General features: G+C 48.5%; 2 protein-coding genes across 2 annotated transcripts in view; both read left to right on the top strand.

The window, feature by feature from the left end:
- The window catches only part of LOC127058429 (myb/SANT-like DNA-binding domain-containing protein 2), a 606,575-nt gene that overhangs the window by 478,089 nt on the left and 104,530 nt on the right, over nucleotides 1-23,956 (top strand). The gene's annotated exons all lie outside the window — the stretch shown is intronic.
- HCN4 (hyperpolarization activated cyclic nucleotide gated potassium channel 4) overlaps nucleotides 1-23,956 on the top strand; it is a 172,957-nt gene that overhangs the window by 140,255 nt on the left and 8,746 nt on the right. Inside the window, exons 5-7 of the mRNA XM_050968126.1 lie at nucleotides 642-788; nucleotides 2,229-2,469; nucleotides 4,820-4,984. Coding sequence (XP_050824083.1) covers nucleotides 642-788; nucleotides 2,229-2,469; nucleotides 4,820-4,984 — 553 coding nt within the window. The remainder of the gene's footprint in view (nucleotides 1-641; nucleotides 789-2,228; nucleotides 2,470-4,819; nucleotides 4,985-23,956) is intronic.

The following is a 23,956-nucleotide window of genomic DNA, read 5'->3' on the forward strand; positions in this document are numbered from 1 at the left end:
GTCTAATGTGGGGACAGGGGAGGGATTCCAATGGCAAGAATCCTGGTGAGAGCTTCTGTCTCTAAACTTTCAGTTGGGAATTCACCCCGAGTCCTCTGGACATGAGATCCTGGCTGCCAGTACCCCACCCAGCTGCTGGAAGGCACGATGGAGGGGGGCAGGTGTCTGCTGGGAGCTCAGGATAGGGCTGGCTGCACACAGAGGACATGTAGGGAGGAGAAATGGAAACCAGCAGAAGGGTGGTATGGTGGCTGGGAGCACCAGGCAGCTGGGAGAGAGCTGGGTGGGTGAGGTGGAAGGTAGAGAGGATCCTGGGTCACCGAGAATATGTGTCTTGCGTTCCTCTGTCCAACTGACTGAGGAGAAGTCACCCTTACTGTGCTAAGGGTTAAAATGTGTGGTAGCCATTTCTGGGGAGTGTGTGAATGGCCTCTGAGCTCCTCTGGTTCATTGGCCTCTGCATCACCTGGCTCTGCCTGACACAGCAGACGCAGGTCGGTGTGAAGGAGGCAGGTGTAGCCACCATCTGAGATTTGCTCTGACGTGCACAGGCGTCTACAGCTAAGATGACTGGAGAGGTGCCCTTCGGCATTGTGTCCCAATAATGTCTTTCTTTTGCTTGTCTCTGTCTACCTGCACAGTACAAACAAGTGGAGCAGTACATGTCCTTCCACAAGCTCCCCGCCGACATGCGCCAGCGGATCCATGACTACTACGAGCACCGCTACCAGGGCAAGATGTTTGATGAGGATAGCATCCTGGGAGAACTGAGCGAGCCCCTGCGTGAGGTAACGAGGGGTGCCCTGAGTGTTCATTGGGGGGCTGAGTGGGGCCAGGGCTCCTCACTCCTTTGCCTGATCCAGGTTACAGAACTGGCAGTGACTGGAAGTCACTGCTTTCTCAGTCCCTATCTTTGTCCTGTGCTAGACATACCGAAAAGAGGAGGAAACAAGTCACAAAGGGAAAAGAGCCCATGTGATGGAATATCTCTTTGACTCTGAGTGGTTTTGCTGCTGGAGAGACCCCCAAATTCATGTCTGTTATGCACTGTGCACGGGTATTGTATTACCAGACTAGCTCTTTGCAGATGAAGGAGCCATGCTAGAGCCAATGATTGGGCACCCAGAGTCATTCACAAGTTCATATCCCAAAGCAACAGCATTTCCCCAGACAGCCTGCCAGCTGCACCAGGTCACTGGTTTATAGCCCAGCACATGGACAGCCCCCCTACAAGTTAAAGCTCATATTGCCAACGCCCAGGTGGGAGTGGAATGTAAGGGAGAGAAGAACCTTTCTCACTAGCATAAGGGAGCCTCGAAAAGGAAATTGCAACAAGAAGGTAGATGACTTGCCTCAATTTCACTTCACCTTGTTTTCTGAGTTTGAATCCTAAAAGGGTGTGGTGCACTGAAATATATACAGGATGTGTATATTTTATGACAAAGGTACAATCACGTTGTATTTTCTTCATCTGAGACACTCAAACCAAAGAAGTCAGGAAACGTGGAAGAAAGGTGTCCCTAGCCTCTGTTTGCCAGAAGCTGGGATTGGGTGACAGGACATGGATCACTTGATGATAGTGTGTCCGTTCATTCCCTTTGGGGCACATGCCATTGGCCACTGTCAGAGGACAGGATACTGGGCTTGTTGGACCTTTGATCTGACCCAGTATAGCGGTTCTTATGTTCCTAAGTACAGCCAACCTGGGCCACACTAACTGGTGGGCACCTATCCTGCCCACCTTCTCCCCCAACAAAGCCCCCACTTGCCCATGATATTTCCTTTTCTAAGTGGCTGGGCACATCTGCCCAGTTGTTTAGCATCTTGGAAGCAGGCAAGGACAATGCGGAACAAAGGGCTGCCAAGGCAAGTTACAGTGTTTTTCCAGGAACCAGCCCTCTAGCTGCTTCATGGGGCATGTCATTTGTGCCACCTACGATGTGCATGGCTGCCAAAGACTGGCATGTGGGGGAAATGGCTGTCAGGTCCCAGGTTAGAGAGAGAGAGAAAGCATGCCTTGAATTCAAGCATCCAGGCCCTCCCAGAGTGCTGTCCCAGCAGGCACTGGATTTGTGTCCATCCTACGATGGATCTTTTGGGAGAATAGTATCTTTGGTTTTTCTGAAGTCCTGGTTGAGGCTTTGAAGGGGATCTCTGTAGATTATTTCACCCTAACTGAAGCGTTTCTCTCCATGCATGTCTCTGTCTCTTCCCCCCTACCCCTCCAGGAAATCATAAACTTCAACTGCCGGAAGCTGGTGGCATCCATGCCGCTGTTTGCCAATGCTGATCCCAACTTTGTAACGTCCATGCTGACCAAACTGCGATTTGAGGTGTTCCAGCCAGGGGATTACATCATCCGGGAGGGCACCATTGGCAAGAAAATGTATTTCATCCAGCATGGGGTGGTGAGCGTGCTCACCAAAGGCAACAAGGAGACTAAACTGGCAGATGGCTCCTACTTTGGAGGTGAGAGTCAGTGACCCACCTAACTGTGCTGCTTGGGCAACAAGACCCATGGCTGTTCCCAGGCTGTCCTCGTCTGGTTCATGTTGGTGCTTATGATAGACGGGGGGCAGCACCAGACAGAATTGGAGCCGCAGTCACCTTGTCTGTCTGTCTCCACCTGAGGACTCTTGTCTTGCACTTAAATCGTGACCTCTGTGGGTCAGGGACTGTCTTTTTGTTCAGTGTTAGGACAGCGCATAGCACAGCAGGGTCCTGACCCATGACTGGAGTCCCACGGATACAAGAACAATAAGGAAATCAGCATCAAGGGGGGGAAAGCTTTGTTAATGTCCTTTGTTAATGGTCATTTCCTCCTTGCTCCTAGTGCATTAACAGATCTGCCAAACACAGGCCCTTCCTTATAAAGATACCTCTCCCTGATCCCTCCTGCTGTCCAGACACTGTATTGTAGTGATGGACAGGGACCAGGCTGCATGGTGTTAGGTGCTGTACGAACACAGGACAAAACAACAGTCCCTTGACAGAAAACTCGCTATTTAAATCTTACCCAGGTCACCAGGGGAGTGGGGCACAAGGCAGCAGCGAGATGAGTGGGACCAGTACAATAAACAGTGGGATGGGATTTCATTGCCTGCCTGCAGGCTGTGGGACTGGTGACTGCAATCTTCTCACTCCTAGGGCTCTGCAAAGCTTTCACCCGGAAACCCCTAACCAAGCAAACCTCACACGGGGGCAACTTTCAGAGCAAACATTAAACCTGCTGAGGCCTAGTGGACCTGGAAAGGATGGGCAGAGTGGGCCTCTCCTTCTGTGGCCTGCTCTCCACAACCAAAGGATCCCCCTCAATCTGTAACAGACCTTGGGACCCTTCATTCCCAGAGGAACTCCTACCCATCCCCTCAGCAGGCCCCAAGTTCACTAAAGAATCCCCTTTGTCTGATGACTGTGACATGTGCATGACTGTGCAAACCCAGGCCAGTGTGATCCATTAGTTGGGCTCCAGTCCCATTGGAGTTTCTGGTTCAAATGGATCTGAAATAGCAAAGTGAAACTTGTAGGTTTCATCATGAAACTGCTGAGCTTTTGTAGCTCCTCCCTTTCCAGCCATGAGAACCTCTTTCTCCCCTAGCAGGCCCATGGGGTCCCTGATCTTCTCACATGAGCATCCCCCACAGACCCCAGCACCCCACATGCAGTGCACGTTCCAAATCTTCAGAGAGTGGCTGGCTGACTTGTGAAGGGCTAAAATAGAGCAGAGACTTGCTGACCTTGAGCCCTGTTTGGAATGGGCAATGGGTTCCGAGTAATCTGCACTCACCCCTAGAAATGCCTTTGGCTGGATTCCCTGATTGGGGGCTGGAGGAAGGAAGGATACCAACTGCAGCATCAACAAAGCCTGGCGATCTTCCTGCGCCCGCTATACCCAGCGGCTAGTGGAACAGGAGAGCACTGCACTGAATCTAGTAGTGCCCTTGCTCTCAGAGGAGCAGAGTAACACTGTCTGGACCCATCTACTTTGCTAGAGGAGAATGGCTTTCCTCCTGGTGGCCGCATCCATTAGAACCATCTCCCAGAGGGGCCAGCTCTTTTTTAAAACAGATTTTAAAAATTATAGCATCCGTCAGAGTTATTACGCTAGAGTAATACCTCTTACTCTGGGGCAGATCTAGATGGAGTGCCGGGGAAAGGCATCGTCCAATTACTTACATGTGCACACATGCACAATATGTGGTGCAGCCACAAAGTTGAAACCAGCGAAGAGCTTTGTGTGTTCTCTGCCGGCCTAAGAATGGTTATGCAAAGTTTAATTACATTAATGCTAGTAATAAAGCAGTTTCACCTGGTGAGCTTATCCTGTCAGTTAATAAGATCATAGCAGATCCACCAATAACTCGTAAGTTTCTTTGCTTACATTCATCAGCATGGAGGATCGCTGAACCTCCTGACACTGAGGTCACAGGTCAAATCAAAGACCTAACTGCAAATCTAGGCCGTTAGCTTCAGCGAGACATGGTGTGAACTTCCACTCCCAGTGGGCCAGGAAAAGTGTGAGAGAGACAGTTCCTCCATTCTGAATGCACAAGTGATACCTGTGATAAGCCACGATTACAGAACTTGGTGGCTAATTAGATCAGCTGAATCCCCACGGTGCCATATTGTACAGCAGTTACTGCAATTGAGCTCTATGATATTTTGTTCAGTAAATGTTATTGCATAGTGGAACGTTTATACTGTTAATGTGGAGGCAGGGATGTCGCTTAGTGACACGAGCTGCTTTTGTTTGGAGGCAGCAATGGTTGTTTCCTTGCTCTTCCAGTCCCAGGTTTCTCAGACTGTGTCTTCATTCCAGAAATCTGCCTGTTGACTCGTGGCCGGCGCACAGCAAGCGTGCGAGCTGACACCTACTGCCGCCTCTACTCCCTCTCGGTGGACAACTTCAATGAGGTATTGGAAGAGTATCCCATGATGAGAAGGGCTTTTGAAACGGTGGCGCTGGACAGGTTGGATAGAATTGGTGAGTAGAGAGTATAAGGCAACACTTCATCACCCATATCCGTGGGCTCCCTTCTCTTTTCAGTGGCTGTTTCCAAGTGGGGGAAGCCACACCCTGCTCTACCGTCTTCCACAGTCCCTTTTACCAATGGGTAAATCCTTTCCCACCCCATCACCTTCAGCTCCATTTCCAAGCAGATAACCTCACCCCCCACATACCTCCGTTTCCATTGTCTCCATTTCCAAATGGCCTCTGTGGCACACCTCCTGCCAATTGTGCAAGATTTTGCAGGAACTCCATATGATGTAGTGTAATATCCACCATGAAATGAGCTTAAGCCAGATTTTGGTTGGTAGTTGACGTTGTGCAAATGCCAGGGGCTTCCTACTGCTAAGAGATATGGGCCAGATTCTGACATCCTTACTCTGCTAGCAATCCCATGGATTTCAATAAGTCTTTGTGTGGAATAAGATAGTACTCAGCATAAATCGGCCTAACACCAGCTAGGGTATAATTACATGGACTAGCATTATTCATTTTTACAACAAAAACTGATCACCAGATGGGATTAGGAAGAGCCACACCCCTGGGTGAGGTTATACTGTGGCACAGTGGGGTGTGGACATACTGGTGCTAGGCCTTGGACTATAGCCACAGAAAGCAAGACCAGCAGAACAGACAGGAGATGTTCTGAGGAGGGCAGGGGACCGGAATGCTTGCTGATCCAAAGAAAGATCCCGCTATTGCAAAGTGATCTGCAGAACATAAAAGTTAAGCCTTATATGCTAATTAGCTCAATTATGAATGTATTTGCTCTGATTAAATGCCTGATTAAACAAAGATATGGGAACATTTACAGAACAGAGCCAAGATCCAGCACTGGTTTCTGCAGGTGTACTAAGCTGGGAGTATGGCAAAATACTGAACCCCGACAGGCAAAAGGAGCCATAACTAAGGTTGATACACCCCCAAGTTATTGTATAGATTCCCCCAGCAGAGTTGACAGCTCCATTGTGCTGGGTGCTGGACAGCATGTAGGAGAAGGGAGTGTCTGCTCTGAAAAGTGGCAGAAATAGACAAGACAAAGGGAGAGAGAAAGGAAGGGTTATTCCCTGTGTATTGCTGGGGAGCTGGGCACAGGGAGATTAAGTGATTTCCCCAAAGTCAAACAGGTTGTGAAAAAGCTGGAACTGAATCTCCTGGAGCCCCAGTCCAGTGCCGTAACCAGTGGTGGATTAACAAATTTGCCGCCCTTAGGCCCTCAAAAAATTGCCGTCCCCCTCCCCCACCAGCTCACCTCTGCTCCCCCACAGCAAGCCTGGGAGGGAGGAGAGAGAAGGGGATTTGTAGCGCGCTTGGGGGATGGCAGAGGTGAAGTGATGGTGAGCTGGGGCAGGGAGCGGTTTCCTCCCCCCGCCCCCCGAAGAGTTACTCCCTGCACCCGCCAGCCCCAGGTCACCTCTGCTATCCCCCGAGCGCACCGCTACTCACTTCTCCCTCCCTCCCAGCGCTTTCACATGGCAAGCCTGGGACGGAGTGGGGAGAAGGGGAGTTGTGGTGCACTCGGGTGATGGCAGCAGTGGAGCTGAGGTGAGCTGGGGCATGGAGCGGTTCCTGCCCCCCCCAGGTTACTCCCCGTGCCTGCAGGCCCCAGCTCACCTCTGCTCCACCTCCTCCAAGTGTGCTGCTACTCGCTTCTCCCTCCCTCCCAGCACTTTTGCACGGCAAGCCTAGGAGGGAGGTGGAAGGAGGGAAGTGCAGCGTGCCTGGGGGAGGAGGCGGGCCAGAGATTTGGGGAAGGAGCGGAGTTGGGAAGGGGGCATGAGCAAATTTGCTGCCCCTGCAAATTTGCCACCCTAGGCCTAGGCCTTATTGGCCTAGGTGATAATACGCTGCTGGCCGTAACCCCTACATTGCCCTTTGTTAATTAGACCTCTGTTTAAAAATGTGTGCTTATTTTAACCGATTCCTAGAATCAAAAAGGCTAGTGCAGTTCTGGGCAATGCTCCAGGCAGGCACAGAGGAGCTGGCATAGGGCTCTGGACCTGGCCATACCAAGAGGCATTCATTCAGTTCTGGGCATCTTGCTCCTAGAACAATACTGCAAATTGGAGGGACTGACTCTGGAGGAAAAAGTAAGAGCCTAAATATGTGCAGCTTGGTCAAGCACTGACTAATTAGGCCCCAGTGTAAGTGGTGCAGTTTTGTCACTTGGGACACTTGAACAAAGCCCAAGAAAATGTGCTGTAAGGAGCAGTCCTGCCTTGTTCCAAGGGGATGGACTAGATGGAAGGCAGCAGGGCTTTCCTAACTCTAGTTCTGTGGAGTCTCTGAAAAGAGATTCCCTGTGATGGACAATTATGCTGCTGTTCAGCCTTGCAAAAGCAAAACTCCCCTGTGCATGCATGTACATGTGAGCAGGCTGTGCTGTGGTGCCAAGCTCCACACCCATCTGCTGCATCTCTGAGTAGGCAATACAACTGCTGAAATCTCTCTCTCAGCAGAGCAGAGGAGAAAGCATGTGTGAACCCAGAGGACATGGTTCCTAGCTGTGTAGACAGCAGTGCCTCCTCTAATAAGGAACTGTAACATACTAACTGTGATGTCTCCTTCTAGTAGCAGATTCACACAGAGGATAAGAATCCACTGCTGCTACTAGCTAGCAGAACTGCTTTGTTAGCTGAAGTGGGAGAGGCCTGGGCTGAAGGTCCCAGGTTCCATCCCTGTTGATGAACCATGGTGGAGGGGGTTGTTACATACTTTTGATGAGGAACATACACAACGAGGGAGAAATAGAGTAGCAACAGGAGGAGTGTGGTGTAGCCCTGACGCGATGCTCTGGTCCAGGTTCCAGCTGACCTCATGGAACCCACATTTGCCACCACTCTTCTGTTTTAGGCCCCACTACTGAGACCCTGTTCCTTGCAGTGTGAAGTCCGGCAGGCGGCATGGGACTGTGTGGAACCATGGAGCTGGGTGCAGACCCAATGAGACAAGAGGCAGGGGCAGCACTGATGGCACCAGTCAGACCAATTTCCAATGACAATGCTTCAATAAAACACCACATAGAGCCAGTTTCCTCACCCTGTGAGCATCACCCAGATGGCTGCTAGGGAGGGTGGATCAAATGAGAAACTGCTGAATAGAAGAAATAGTAACAGTGTTTGCAAGTATCAGTCATGCCAGATACTCAGGGGTGAATCCCAGTGTAGGTGGATGTGGGGGTTCCCAAGTCACATGGGAGCATCCCACCCAAACAGTAGTGGGATTCAGGGACTCAGTCATGTGATCTACACATCAGCGATGTCCAGCCATCATAGAATCATAGAAGATAAAGATTGGAAGAGACCTCAGGAGGTCATCTAGTCCAATCCCCTGCTCAAAGCAGGACCAACCCCAATTAAATCATCCCGGCCAGGGCTTTATCAAGCCAGGCCTTAAAAACCTCTAAGGATGGAGATTCCACTACCTCCCTAGGTACCCAATCCAGTGCTTCACCACCCTCCTAGTGAAATATCCAGCCTAAACCTCCCTCACTGCAACTTGAGACCATTGCTGCTTGTTCTGTCTTCGACCATTGCTGCTTGTTCTGTCTTCTGCCAACACTGAGAACAGCCTAGCTCCCTCCTTTTTAGTACCCTCCTTCAGGTTGTTGAAGGCTACTATCAAATCCCCCCTCACTCTTCTCTTCTGAAGATTAAATAACCCCAGTTCCCTCAGCCTCTCCTCATAAGTCATGTGCCCCAGCCCCCTAATCATTTTTGTTGGCCTTTGCTGAACTTTGTCTAATTTGTCCACATCCTTTATGTAGTGGGGGGCCCAAAACTGGACGCAGTACTCCAGCTGTCACCTCACTAGTGCCAAATAGAGAGGAATAATCACTTCCCTCGATCTGCTGGCAGTGCTCCTACTAAGGCAGCCCAATATACCATTAGCCTTCTTGGCAACAAGGGCACACTGTTGATTCATATCCAGCTTCTTCTCCACTGTAACTCCTAGATCCTTTTCTGCAGAACTGCTTCCTAGCCATTCAGTCCCTAGTCTGTAACAGTGAATGGGATTCTTCTGTCCTAGGTGCAGGACTCTGCACTTGTCCTTGTTGAACCTCATCAGGTTTCTTTGGACCCAATCCTCTAATTTGTCTAGGTCCCTCTGTATCCTATCCCTACCCTCCAGCATATCTACCACTTCTCCCAGTTTAGTGTCATCTGCAAACTTGCTGAGGGTGCAGTCCACGCCATCCTCCAGAACATTAATGAAGATATTGAACAAAACCGGTGTCAGGACCGACCCTTGGGGCACTCTGCTTGAAACCGGCTGCCAACTAGACATGGAGCCATTGATCACTACCTGTTGAGCCTGATGATCTAGCCAGCTTTCTATCCACCTTATAGTCCATTCATCCAATCCATACTTCTTTAACTTACTGGCAAGAATACTGTGCAAGACCATATCAAAAGCTTTGCTAAAGTCAAAGTATAGCACATCCATCGCTTTCCCCATATCCACAGAGCCAGTTATCTGATCATAAAAGGCAATCAGGTTGGTAAGGTATGACTTGCCCTTGGTGAATCCATGTTAACTGTTTCTGATCACCTTCCTCTCCTCCAAGTGCTTTAAAATGGATTCCTTGAGGACCTGCTCCATGATTTTTCCAGGGACTGAGTTGAGGCTGACCAATCTGTAGTTCCCCAGATTCTCCTGCTTTCTTTTTTTAAGGATGGGCACTATATTTGCCTTTTTCCAATCGTCCAGGACCTCTCCTGATCACCACGAGTTTTTAAAGATAATGGCCAATGGCTCTGCAATCACATTAGCCAACTCCCTTAGCACCCTCAGATGCAGTGTATCCGGTTCCATGGACTTCTGCTCATTCAGCATTTCTAAATAGCCCTTATCCTGTTCTTTCACCACTGAGGGCTGCTCACCTCCTCCCCATACTGTGCTGCCCAGTGCAGCAGTCTGGGAGCTGACCTTGTCTGTGAAGGCTAGGAGAGGTGTGCTACTATGCTCCCACTGCTCTCCAGGAGCAGAGAAATCCTTAGAAACTCTTTGAATGAAAGGCCCTCTTAAAATTGTATTCTGACCCTGATTTTCTTTGCTCTGTTCCTATGTCAGGGGGAAAGAGGAGCATGCAAAAGTGTTTCTAAGCTATTCTCTTGAATTTGGCATCATGCCGGGGCCTACCTCACCCCCAGAACAACTGAGAGCAGCCCCTAGACTGCTGGAAGTTGTGTGAGCCCTCTATGGGCCATTTCACGAGCAGAGAATAGCTGGAGTGCAGTGCGCTCTGGTCAGATCTCTTCTCGCTTCCTCCCTCCCTTAATGCATTTCATACCCTGGGGGCTGGGAGGGAATCCAGCATAGAGCTGGGGAGAAGCAGAGACAGACACAGGCAAACTCGTGTCCCAATGCTGCCAATTCTCACAACTGTAGTGCGACTCCGTCTGTTTTTTTTCTTAAAGTCCCAGCCACTGGAGTTGTGATTACATGAGACTGTTTCATTTTTTAAAAAGAAAAGTTTCTAGTTCTCATCATTGCAGAGAAAAGCTGGAAAATGTGACCCTTAATGGTGCAAACGCCAAATAAGAACCCCCCTCAAAAAATAACATTTTAAAATCTTGTGATCTGGGGGGCCTGACTCGTGATTTTCAAACACCTGGGGCTGGCAATGCCATAGCAGTCACAACACTCTGAAGCTCTTCTGTAGCAGGTAGGTGTACACCAGCTGTAGGCAGGTCTCAAGATGACTCACACCCTCTGCCCCCAGATTGCTGAGTCTAGCAATAGCGCGATTTCCGCTAATGAATATACGTGGGTCTTTTAGAGAGCTGCTCCAGTTGTAATACCGCCTAGCTCTTATAGAGTGTGTTTTTCATCCATCAGTTTCAAAGTACTTTACAAAGGAGGTCAGTATCATTATCCCCCTTTTACATATGGGGAAACTAAAGCACAGAGTGAAGAAGTGATTTTCCCAACATCACCCAGCAACCAATGGTAGAGCTGGAAATAGAACCCAGGAGTCCTGAGTACCGGTCCAATGCTCTGTCTACTAGGACATATTGCCTCTCTGTACAACTACTTTACTTTGGGTCAGAACAACCATGTGCAGAGCAATCGAAATTTTTAAAAGGCTTTGATTATGCCTGCTACAGTTCTCTGCCCTCTGGCCCCAGCAGAGCAGATGCTGTGCTTTCCAGGACAGATCCTCAGCTACTGTAAACTGTCAGGTCCATTGACTTAAAGGGACTTAAGACCATTTACACTACCTGAAGTTATGTCTCTCCTTATTCAAAGAGCAGCTACCTACATTCAATTAGAATGACCCTGAGTTTAGATTGAGAGCAACAAAGAACAAAAGTCAGGTCCCCAATGGAGAGCTCAGTGTGTTTCATCTCCTTGGTTACAGTCTGCAAAACTCTGCTTGCACAAAATGGCAGCTGCAAACTGAAGACACCTAGAAATATAAGGGTGCAGTACATACCCAAACAACACCCCTGGGGGCAGGACAGTGCTATTATCCCCATAGTACAGAAGGGAAGCTGGACACAGAGAGACTAAGGGTATGTCTACACTATGAAATTAGGTCGAATTTATAGAAGTAGATTTTTTAGGAAGCAATTTTATGCAGTTGATTGTGTGTCCCCACTAAGCGCATTAAGTCGGTGGAGTGCGTCAACAGTACCGAGGCTAGGGTTGGCTTTCGGAGCGTTGCACTGTGAGTAGCTATCCCAAAGTTCCCGCAGTCTCCACCACCCACTGGAATTCTGGGTTAAGGTCCCACTGCCTGATGGGGCAAAAACATTGTCACGAGTGGTTTTGGGTACATGTTGTCAGTCGCCCCTCCCTCCGTGAGTGCAATGTCAGACAATCGTTTCGCGCCTTTTTTCCACACAGACGCCATACCACAGCAAGCGTGCAGCCCGCTCAGCTCAGCTATCACTGTTATGTCCTGGGTGCTGCTGGCAGCAGACGGTGCAGTAGGGCTGCAAACCATCATCACGCTTCCGCTGCCACTCTGCTCGCCTGTTCTGGCAGCAGATGGTACAGTAGGGCTGCAAACCATCGTCACGCTTCCACTGCCACTCTGCTCTCCTGCAGATGCCATACCATGGCAAGCATGGAGCCCACTCAGATCACTACGGCAGTTATGAGCACTGTAAACACCTCACACATTATCCTGCAGTATATGCAGCACCAGAATCTGCAAAAGCAGGCAAGGAGGCGATGGCAGCGCGGTGATGAGAGTGATGAGGACATGGATACAGACTTCTCTCAAAATGTGGGCCATGGCAATTTGGACATCATGGTGGTAATGGGGCAGGTTCATGCCATGAAATGCCAATTCTGGGCCTGGGAAACAAGCACAGACAGGTGGGACCGCGTAGTGTTGCAGGTCTGGGATGATTCCCAGTGGCTGCAAAACTTTTGCATGCATAAGGGCACTTTCATGGAACTTTGTGACTTGCTTTCCCCTGCCCTGAAGCGCCAGAATATCAAGATGAGAGCAGCCCTCACAGTTCACAAGCGAGTGGCGATAGCCCTCTGGAAGCTTGCAATGCCAGACAGCTACCAGTCAGTCGGGCATCAATTTGGAGTGGGCAAATCTACTGTGGGGGCTGCTGTGATCCAAGTAGCCAAGGTAACCACTGAGCTGCTGCTATCAAGGGTAGTGACTCTGGGAAATGTGCAGGTCATAGTGGATGGCTTTGCTGCAATAGGATTCCCTAACTGTGGTGGGGCGATAGACGGAATGCATATCACTATCTTGGGACCGGACCACCAAGGCAGCCAGTACATAAACCAAAATGAGTAGTTTTCAATGGTGCTGCAAGCACTGGTGGATCACAAGGGATGTTTCACCAACATGAATGTGGAATGGCCGGGAAAGGTACATGACGCTCGCATCTTCAGGAACTCTGGTCTGTCTGAACAGCTGCAGCAAGGGACTTACTTTCCAGACCAGAAAATAACCATTGGGGATGTTGAAATGCCTATAGTTATTCTTAGGGACCCAGCCTACCTCTTAATGCCATGTCTCATGAAGCTATACACAGGCAGCCTGGACAGTAGTTAGGAAATGTTCAACTATAGGCTGAGCAAGTGCAGAATGGTGGTAGAATGTGCATTTGGACGTTTAAAAGTGCACTGGCGCAGTTTACTGACTCAGTTAGACCTCAGCGAAACCAATATTCCTACCGTTATTACTGCTTGCTGTGTGCTCCACAATATCTGTGACAGTAAGGGGGAGACATTTATGGTGGGTTGGGAGGTTGAGGCAAATCGCCTGGCCGCTTATTATGCGCAGCCCGACACCAGTGTGGTTAGAAGAGCACAGCAGGGCGCGCTGCGCATCAGAGAAGGTTTGAAAACCAGTTTCATGACTGGCCAGGCTATGGTGTGAAAGTTCTGTTTGTTTCTCCTTGATGAAAACCCACCTCCTTGATTGACTGTACTTCTCTGTAAGCAAACCACCCTCCTCTCCCCCTTCTATCACTGCTTGCAGAGGCAGTAAAGTCATTGTTATTTCAAATTCATGCATTCTTTATTAGTTAGGCACAGAAATAGGGGGATAACTGCCAAGGTAGACTGGGAGGGGTGGTGGAGGAGGGAAGCACCGGGTGCGGTGGTGAAGGAGGGGAGGAGGGAAGGACAAGGCCACACTGCACTTCAAAACTTATTGAATGCCAGCCTTCTGTTGCTTGGGCAGTCCTCCGGGGTGGAGTGGTTGAGTGCTGCCTGTAGCCCCCCGCGTTCTTGGGCATCTGGGTGAGGAGGCTATGGAACTTGGGGAGGAGGGTTGTCGGTTACACAGGGGCTTCAGCGGCGGTCCCTGCTCGTGCTACCTTTCCTGAACCTCAACCATACGCCGGAGCATATCAGTTTGATCCTCCAGTTGCCTCAGCATTGCATCCTGCCTCCTCTCATCACGCTACCACCACTGCTCCTCTTGCTCCAGCCATCTATCCTCTCATGTGTCCCTCCTGTCCTCATGTTCATTTTGTGCTTTCCTGGACTCTGACATTGTCTGCCTCCACACATTCTGCTGGGCTCTTTCAGTGTGGGAGGACTGCATGAGCTCAGAGAACATTTCATTGCGAGTGAGTTTTTTTCACCTTCTTATCTGTGCTAGCCTCTGGGATGGAGATGATAGGGGGAGTATTGAAACAGAGGAGATAGCTTAGTGGTTTGAACATTGGCCTGCTAAACCCAGGGTTGTGAGTTCAATCCTTGAGGGGGCCATTTAGGGAACTGAGGTAAAAATCTGGGGATTGGTCCTGCTTTCAGCAGGGGGTTGGACTAGATGATCTTCTGAGGTCCCTTCCAACCCTGATATTCTATGATTCAACATTTGCAGCTGCAGGAGGAAAAAAGGGAGAGTTGGATTGGCCATTTAAAAGGAGGGGCTGCAGTTTTTGGGTTAACATGCAGCACAAACCCAACTAACGCCCCCCTCACACCCAATTCTCTGAGGTGATCACTTCACCCCTCCCCACACCACGTGACTAACAGCAGGGATGATTTCTTTTCAGCCACAGGCACACAGCCCAGCAGGAACGGCCACCTCTGAATGTCCCCTTAATAAAATTCCCGCATTTCAACCAGGTGACCATGAATGATATCACTCTCCTGAGGATAATACAGAGAGATAAAGAACGGATGTTGCTTGACTGCATTCCAGTAGCTTAACTGACCATGAATACATCCCAAGTCTTCAGGGCAAATTAATCATTAAACACGCTTACTTTTAAACCATGTATTATATTTACAAAGGTACAAGCACCAGAGGGGCCTTCTCTGCCTTCAAGATCCCGGAGCCCGGGTTGGGAGGGTAATGTCTCCAGGGTGATATACAGTTCCTGGCTGTCAGGGAGAACGGTTTCTTCGCTTGCTTGCTGTGCGCTATCTTCAACCTCTTCCTCCCCAAAATCCTCATCCCTGTTGCGTGAGACTCTCTTGCAGGAGTCCGCATACAGGGGTGGGGTAGCTGTAGGGGCACCCCCTAGAATTGCATTCAGCTCATGATAGAAGCCACAAGTCTGGAGGTCTGGCCCAGAGCGGCCGTTTGCCCCTTTGGTGTTTTGGTAGGCTTGCCTGAGCTCCTTAAATTTCATGCGGCACTGCTGTGGGTCCCTGTTATAGCCTCTGTCCTTCATGCCCTTGGAGATTTTTTCAAATATTTTGGGACGGAGTTCCGATAGCATGGATTCATCTCCCCATACATCGATCAGATCCAGTACCTCCCATTCAGTCCATGCTGGAGCTCTTTTGCGATTCTGGGACTCCATGGTCACCTCTGCTGATGAGCTCTGCATGGTCACCTGTGCTGATCAGCTTGAACTGCTGGCCAAACAGGAAATGAAATTCAAAAGTTCATGGGGCTTTTCCTGTCTACCTGGCCAGTGCATCTGAGTTGAGAGTGCTGTCCAGAGCAGTCACAATGGAGCACTCTGGGATTGCTCCCGGAGGCCAATACCATCGAATTGCATCCACACTACCCCCCAAATTTGAACCGGCGATGTCAATTTCAGCACTAATCCCCTTGTTGGGGAGAAGTACAGAAATCGATTTTAAGAGCCCTTTAAGTCAATAAAAATGGCTTCGTTGTGTGGACGGGTGCAGGGTTAAATCGATCTAACGCTGCTTAATTTGACCTAAACTCGTAGTGTAGACCAGGGAAAGTGCCTTGCCCAAAGTCACCCAGGAAACTTGTGGCGGAGCAGGGACTAGAACCCAGGTTTCCAGCTAGCACTTAAACCACTGGAACATCTTTCTTCTTTGTAATCCATTCCCTGTTAAAACCAAAACAGAAAACCCACCCACAGCGCCTGCTGCTCCATTAGTAATAATTTGTACATTATTGTATACAGTATCTTTCATCTGAGAATTTCAGAGTATTTTACAGTTGTCAGGTAAGTATCGTGTCTCCATTTTACAGATGGGGAAACTGTGGTAGAAGGAGGTGACTTGACCTGCTCAGGATCATACAGCAAGTCAGTGACAGTGCAGGACAAAGACCTCAGGTGATCTGACTCCTAATCCTCTGCTCTAAGCACTAAACAATACTGCCCCTCTGTAGCATCCCAGTGCTGAAGGCAAGTGGATGTCTGGCCTTCGGATGTCTGGGCAGGGCCAGCCCACAACATTTTGGCACCTGAGGCAGGGAGCTCAAATGATACCCTCATACCCCCTTGCTTGGGCTAAAACTTTGAAAGGTCTCAATTCTGCCTTCTTCCTGTTCTACTCCTCTCATGGTACTGCTCTGCTACCTACCCCAATAAAGAACGAACAGCTTAAAATGCCTTGTTCCAAAATTTTAAGTAACACTTAACTTTCAAACGCTTGAAGAGCAAATGTAACTTCCCTTGTCTGCATAGTAAACGCTGGCATTTTTATTTGTTTGAATAATCAAAGTGGTGCTTTCCGTGCCTTCTTGGTTGCAAAGATTTGAACTGCTTCCTGCTGAAGGTCCACAGTCTGGGCCAGCTCATGCTCTATTGAGATAATTGCAAGGCTGATCAGCCTCTCCTGTGTCATTGTGGAGCATAGATGTGTTTTTAACAACTTCAGCTTGCAGAAGCTGCGTTCTCCACTGGCAACTGTTACAGGAAGTGTTAGAAGTATGCGCAGAGCAACAAAAGCATTTGGAAAGAGGGTGGTCATCTTATTTGTGAGCATATATTCAGGGCTGTCTTTAGGATTTATGGTGCCCTAGGCGGGATTATTAAACTGATGCCCTGTGCCTGACTTGCTCTGAGCAACACAAACATAAGCTTACAGTATTGGAAAACTTGCCACATGCATGTTATTAAAACCAATTTAACTAAATGAAGCACACTGTCATGCTGATGGACTAGCACTAAAGAAGTAGCACTATAGAAAAAATTCTGATTTGACAGAATGATGCAAATAATATAATTTTTTTAATTTGTCAACATTTTATTGGAAATGTATATGAAGAGGTATTGAAACAAGGATTTGTTTTTAATTAAAAGCAATCTTTCTGGCTTTTTTGGCTGCAAAATCAGCAATGCCATCGTATGACAAAGACAAAGTGATGTCTTGTTCGACTGCAAGAATAGCAAGACCAGTCAAGTGTTCCTGATTCATTGTAGAACGGAGACAGTTTTTATTGAGCTTTAGTTTTGAGACACTCCGTTCTCCTGATGCTACTGTTACAGAAATTGTCAGTATAATACGAGTGGCAATGTACACATTAGGATATATGTCAACAAGTTTGCTGGTATGAATAAACTGTACAATGTCCATCACTGATTTTGCATGTGGCAACATTGATGACAGTGTACACAATTCTTCGTACAGTTCAAGTCCATTTAAATCAGAAGTATCACCGTGCTTCAGGAGGCTCTCTAGGTTCTTGCACTTTGTCATTAGTTGCTCTTGTTTTCCTATTTGAATTTAGTCCCACGCAGCCTGCTGCCAGCTGAGTGAATGGAACCCCAGGCAGACAGTGGGTTGAGTGGCTTAGCCGGGGTCTCAGTCGCCGGCCTGCTTAGCCTGCTGCCAGCCTGGGGTTCCTTGGGGGTCCCAGGCCAGCAGCGGGTGCTGAGTGGGGCCGGTGGCCAGGACCCCAGCTGGCAATGGGGCAGCAGCTGGAACCCCAGAGCATCAAAAATCAGCTAGCATGTCACCTTTGGCACATGTGCCGTAGGTTGCCGACCCCTGCTCTATACCAGTGGTTCCCAAACTAGAGTTCGTGAACCCCTGGGCTTTCACAGAACGTTACAAGGGGTTCGCCAGAAAAATTTCACTAATGGCGGCCAGAGGACTCCGGGCATTGGAGACAGCAGGTGGGACCCGGTTGCAGGGCAGACACCCCAAGCCCCAGGGAGAGCGGGGCCAGGCAGTTTGGGCTGGCAGCCCGAGTTCCGGCGGTCGGCAAGAGTGCTGGCAGCCTGAACCCCAGTGCTCTGACCGGGGCTGGCAGTCCGAGTAACAGGAAGACTGGGGCTGGGCAGTTGAGGCTGGCAGCCTGAGCCCTGTCCCCGTCAGCAGGGGAGCCAGCAGCCCGAACCCCAGCCTGAGCCCCAGGAAGAGCAGGGCAGACAGTTGGGGCATCCATCACACTGAGGAAATTTAAACTTAAATCCCTGAAAATATTCATTTTTAGGAGAGGGTTCATGGCATTTCACAATTTAGTGAAAGGGGTTCGTGGGATGTTAAAGTTTGGGAACCCCTGCTCTATACACTAGTAAGGAGATGAGCATATTACAGTTGTTGGAGGGCTCTATTTAGCAGTAACAGGGCTATAGGAAAGTCAGTCAACATTTTTTGTTTCTCTGATGAAAACTGGCCCACTCCCTTCCCCATACCAAACTTGTCACAAATAATTGTCAACAACTTAATTTTCTGTTTTTGGCTAAGATATTGATTTTTTTTTAATTGAAATTGAATTCAGGATTGTTAGAAAGCATTTTTGGCAAACAAATTTGTTAAATGACAATCTAAATGGCAACACAGTACTGCTTTCATGCTTGACGCACCCCAGCCTGCTGGTCCAACAGCTGTAGTAGAGGAGGAGATAAGTGGAAAACTGCAGAACCCCAAAATCCACCTCTTGGGGTGCAGAGTGGCAACAGCAGCAGCAAACCCTCAGGTCCAATCACACGCCAATAGGCACTTTCGCCAGCCCAATGGACCATGGTAAAGTTAGCACACCATCTGATCTCAGAGACGGGGCACCCACGGAGCCGCAGCAGCTCATCCTCCCCTGTGCAGCTCCGCCTGGGGGAAAGAAGCGCTTCTCAGCTAGGGTGACCAGATCCAGATGTTCTGATTTTATAGGGCCAGTCCCAATATTTGGGGCTTTGTCTTATATAGGCACCAGGAGTCTATATAAGAAAAAGACCCCAAAATTGGGACTGTCCCTATAAAAGTGGGACATCTGCTCACCCTCCCCCAACCCCCTGTCCTGATTTTTTGCACATGCTATTTGGCTATCCCCAGCCGAGCCCTGTGCGACCATTCCAATCCTGGCTGCCTGCAAAGGAAGTGAGTTACTTTCACTTTAATTCCTCAGTAGGCAGCCAGGGAGGGGAGAGGGGAGATAGAGGTGCTCCGTGGGGGGATGGAGAAATGTGGGGTGCTCCATGGGGTAGGGGAGAGAAGAATGGATGTTATGGGGGACAACAAAGGATACTGCCAGAGCTACCAAGTGTGCCTCACCTCACACGGGGGGGAAAGAGTCACACTCACAGGTGAGTTCCTTCCCCCACCCCTTCCCAGAGACCCCAGCAGCCAATCCCCTCTCTCAGACTGTGCTGCATTCGGCTCTCTCTAGGACCCAGCAGCCCTGCTTTTACATGCTCCGCTGCTTCCCCTCTGTCTGGGCTCCCAGGAGAGTGGTGCCCTAGGCGGCTGCCTATTCTGCCTGTGGCTAAGGACGGCCCTGCATATATTCCAGAACAGCCTTTGGAGTTGATCCTGCTGAGACCTGCATGGGACAAAAAAAACTCAAGGGTTTAACTCTCGGATCCGTGTCTGCACTCCTCTGTTCTTTCCTCTCATTTCGGCACCATTATCATAGCCCTGACTTCTCATGTCAGCTTTTGCAATTCCCGTATCTTCCAGCTTTTTAAGAAGCACGTTTGTCATACCAGCTCCAGTAGTATCATCAATATCAATAAATTCTAAAAAATGCTCTGACAGTCACCATTGCAGGGACATTTTCACTAGGTTCTATTGTTGATACAAAATGCACCATTAAAGTCATTTGTTCCGTATGGCTGATGTCAGGTGTGCAGTCCAGAATAACAGAGTAATAGCTTGCTGACTTCAGATCTGCTACAATCTTCTGTTTGACTTTTGTTGCCAGTAACTGTATGTCTCATTTTGAATTGTTTTTCCAAGGTAGTGGTGTGTGTACATTTCTTGGGTGGTAACTCTTCTTAGATGCTCCTGGAGTAAAGTGTCAAACTCAGCCATCAGTTCCACAATTTTAAGGAAGTTTCCATTGTTTGGCACATACAGCTGATCTGAAGTGCCACGCAGTGCTAGGTTTTGGGTAGCAAGCATTCTCACAGTAGCAATGAGCCTTTTCAGAACATTTTGCCAGTAAAGACACTCTGTTGCAATCTTCTCTTGATGCTGATCATCTATGGTGGCCTTTAACCTTAGCCTCATCTCTAGCTCTTTCCACCTATGGAATGCTCTCTGGTGATTTGCTGCCTTCTCATGTCATGCCAGATTTCTAGCCAGATTTTTCCAGTCCTTTGTTCCTGTAGAACCTAATGTGGCTGGAACATTAGACTGGAAGAGTTTGCAACAAAAACAGTATGCAGCATTCTGGGTTTTACAGTACATAGGCCATGGCCTCTCCACTTTGTCACCATTGGGGATTTCATGCCAGTAAAATGTTGGATAGAAACTTCTATGTTCATTGTCTTTGGGGAACATGAAGTTTTTCACTTGCTGTGGCCCATGCAGTACAAGGAAGTCCCTAAGGCTACTGCTCAAGTGGGTCCACAGTCCTGGATCATTTAGACTTAGCAGCAGCCATTTCTTGCACTTCCACCACACTCTCATCTACACTTTTCTTCAGGAATGTGCATGGTTACATCCATTTGAGATGGAGATATGGATGCTGCAGTAGTTGCCAGGTCACCTGCACTCTGACTAACTGGAAGATCAGGCATCTCCTCACCACTCACATCCTCACTGGGGCCGGAAGGCTCACCGTGAACATTTGTGTCTGTATCTCAGGAGAGCTCCTTCCTGCATAGATAGTAAAGCTTCCTTTGCTTGCTTTTTCTGAATGCTGCCCCAGAGGGACGTTTTCTTCTTTCACTCATGACTCCTGTTCTGTGCAACCTATAGTGGCTCTCAACACTCAGATGAAGGGGACAAATAAGCAGGCTGGTAGCAGGGCCTGAGTGAGGGAAGATGTCAGCATCTTAAGGGCCTAACTGGCTCCTACTACTTCAGTTGACTGCCTGTTCTCCTCAAGTGGGTTCAGGGAAGCAGCAGGAAACAGGAAGCTTCCTGAGAAGCTGGTGTTAATCAATCCAGGATCCTGGGGGTGCTAGAGAGGTACATAAGAGTCTCCTCCTCCACCTCTCTCCCTGCAGCTCCTGCTGCTTTCTGTTATTCCCTCTCATCTTTTCTCCTGCCTGCCTGTTATGTGTTTTGTGCCCTCCTTCCTCCAGAACAGCACTCCACCATCTCTGTGCATCTAGAGCAGAGAGAATACATATGCACCAGCAGCAGACACAATTTTCTACACTCTGGGTCCTATTGGTGCCCTTCCTGCTCCCCCCAGTCTGGCACCTGAGGCGGTCACCTCAGTTCGCCTCATGGTAAGGCTAGCCCTGAGGCTGTGGGGGGGGAGAAATATTCATCACGTGATTTATTTAAATATGATTAATGAACTTTCTCAAATAAATTATTCAACAAGTACAATTTGACCAATTCTGATTTTAGCCAATGTGTTAGTCTTCTTTTCCTATGCAAGGAAAACGACAGACTCACATCAAGAGACAACTAACAAGATTTTGGACAAGAAAAGAAATTGATTTGGGGGCCTGCTCTAGACACGAGGTTTGTGCTGATGTAATTGTAAGTATGTTACACCAGAGCTGAAGGTGTCATTTCCAGCGTCAGCATACAGACCCACGTGGCTCTGATCAAGCTAGTATGCTAACAATAGCAGTGTAACCCCATGGTCTGAGCAGCGCAAAGTGCTAGTGCAGGTAGCATGCTGACAGTGTAGGGGCCATATCCAGGGCTTCTTTGCTCCACCAGCCATCACCAGCTGCAATATTGGCCCATTAGAGCCACTGGCAGCCAGCTAAGTTAGAACAGGAGAGCAGCCCAGTGCACAATAGCCCAGGATCAGAGGATTGCAAAGGCCACTTTCACTCTTGAGCTGTATTGCAAACTTCTTGCTCTAGCCAAGCATCTGACCTGGTGTGTTTACTATTCAGTCTTCATAATAAAGACACAGAATGTACCTGAGCCTCCCAGGAGCTAAGTAGCTGTGCAGAAGCTACCAGAATAAAGTGAGAATGTTGAAAATGAATGTAGATTAAAAAAGCAATTCACTGACCCAAATACTTAAACTACAGCCACTGGCCTCTGACTGAACTGGAGGGAGAGAGCCAGAATGAACATAGCATTGCAACTAATCTTCCCAGGGTCTGTGCAGAATTTTAAAAACAGAAAGCTCATTTTGATGATTTGATAGAACTATTATTGAGAGCTGATTCTTTTCATTAAACCACATGGCCCTTTTCCCTGGGATCCTTTGTGTGTTATCTACAGTCAGGTGAAGTGTGTGACTTTTCAATTCTTTATTAAGAGAGAACTGTCTATTAGTTAAGCTCCAGAATTTCAGAGACATCACTAAACTTCAGAGCTCTTATGACTGCATTGGGCACATCCTCTAGGTTCTAAATAGTATTTTCGTTTTCAGACCATCACTGTGTTGATGAGAAATTTTTTTTTATGGAACTCATAGCTTTCTCTTCTGTTCGTATAAATCTTTCGTCTTTTACTACAATTATTTATTATTTGTATTGTGGGGTTCTCACAACAGAATGCAGCCACCAGCTCTTGCTGGTGGCTGATCTGACAATTTTTCTTAAAATACTTAATTAGCTTTAGGAAAAACAAATAATTATGCACATCTACATGTCCAAATCATTGTAATCTATCTATGTATGTGGTTTTTTCTCAGACTCAGTAATAAAAAAGTGTACAGCTGTCTCTAGTCTTTATTGGACCTAAAGAGAATAGAAACACAAATAAGGTGCCTTGAACATTCTTGTCTTTTTTCTTATTGTTTCTTTTGCCCTTTTTAAATTTTTTTTTAAAGATGTGATAGTTACTAAGCGTGCTGTGAAAAGTGATACAGAGGCAGCAGAGGCCACAGGTGATGGGGCACTGGAGGAGGCAGGAAGGGGGCAGAACTGATGGGGGGTGAGCTTGGGCCAGAGCACATCACCACATAGCCAGGGAATGGAGCCCGAAGCCCCATATCCAGGTGATAGGGCCTAGGGACAGAGCCCGAAGCCCTGTGGCTGGAGCCTGCCACCCAAGGGCTGATGCCTGACCCCACTGGCCCTGGGAAGGTGGGGAACTCACTGGCTGCCTGCTTCTCCAGCTTGTGTCTCTCCAGAGGGAGGCAGGGCTCAACTACTGCTGGTGGTCCCTGGGAAGGGGCTGCTGCTTTGCCCTCCCCCACCATCACTGCCAAGGAGGCCATGGCCACAAGAAAAGCCCCTGGTGGCTTCATGAGGCTATGGTGGCCACATCTGAGAAATGCTGCCTTAGGACCCCCAGTTCTGGACCAGGATCCCCTTGTGCTAGGTGCTGTACAGAACACCAACACAGTGTATGCTCCAAAGAGCTTGTGCAATCTAATTATGATGCACCACTGGTGTGTCCATATCTTTGCTAATGCAACTTTAATAAACCGGCTCATGTATCTTTGCGCACCACTGTCCTCTACTGGATGGTATCAGAACTGCTCAACTATGTGTCAGAGATCTTGTATTACTCACACCTAGTGAAGAGTCTCCTCTACTCAAGTGGCCAGAAGCTGTGCTTTTTGGAGAAGGAGGATCTGAGTTTGATTACTGCTGCTGCCATGAAGTTCTGCATATTCAGGTTTAGAAGTCAAACTGGAACAAGTGTGTATTCTATATGTTATATCAGTTCTTATACCATGATCATCACCGTAGTGTCGGATGGACAGAAGGTCTAGAAGGATAAAGTCTTGACATCACACCGGCTTTGTGCTTCCAGCACTGAAATGAGAGGAAAATAGATTATTCTGTCCAAGCATCCTACTGTGGTTCACTGAACAAAACTGTGGTATAGAATAGCATTACAGTTCGGATTACACAGAGCTACTTAGAGAAGCCAAATTAATCAGCCTTTCATCACTATGTTTGCAGATCTCATTTCAAGGCAGGTGAAATGACAATAAATCCAGAGCAAAGAGACTGATCTGTAGTGAGAGCAGTTTAATAA

Source organism: Gopherus flavomarginatus, chromosome 9, assembly GCF_025201925.1.
Source record: "Gopherus flavomarginatus isolate rGopFla2 chromosome 9, rGopFla2.mat.asm, whole genome shotgun sequence".
Lineage (NCBI taxonomy): Eukaryota > Metazoa > Chordata > Testudines > Testudinidae > Gopherus > Gopherus flavomarginatus.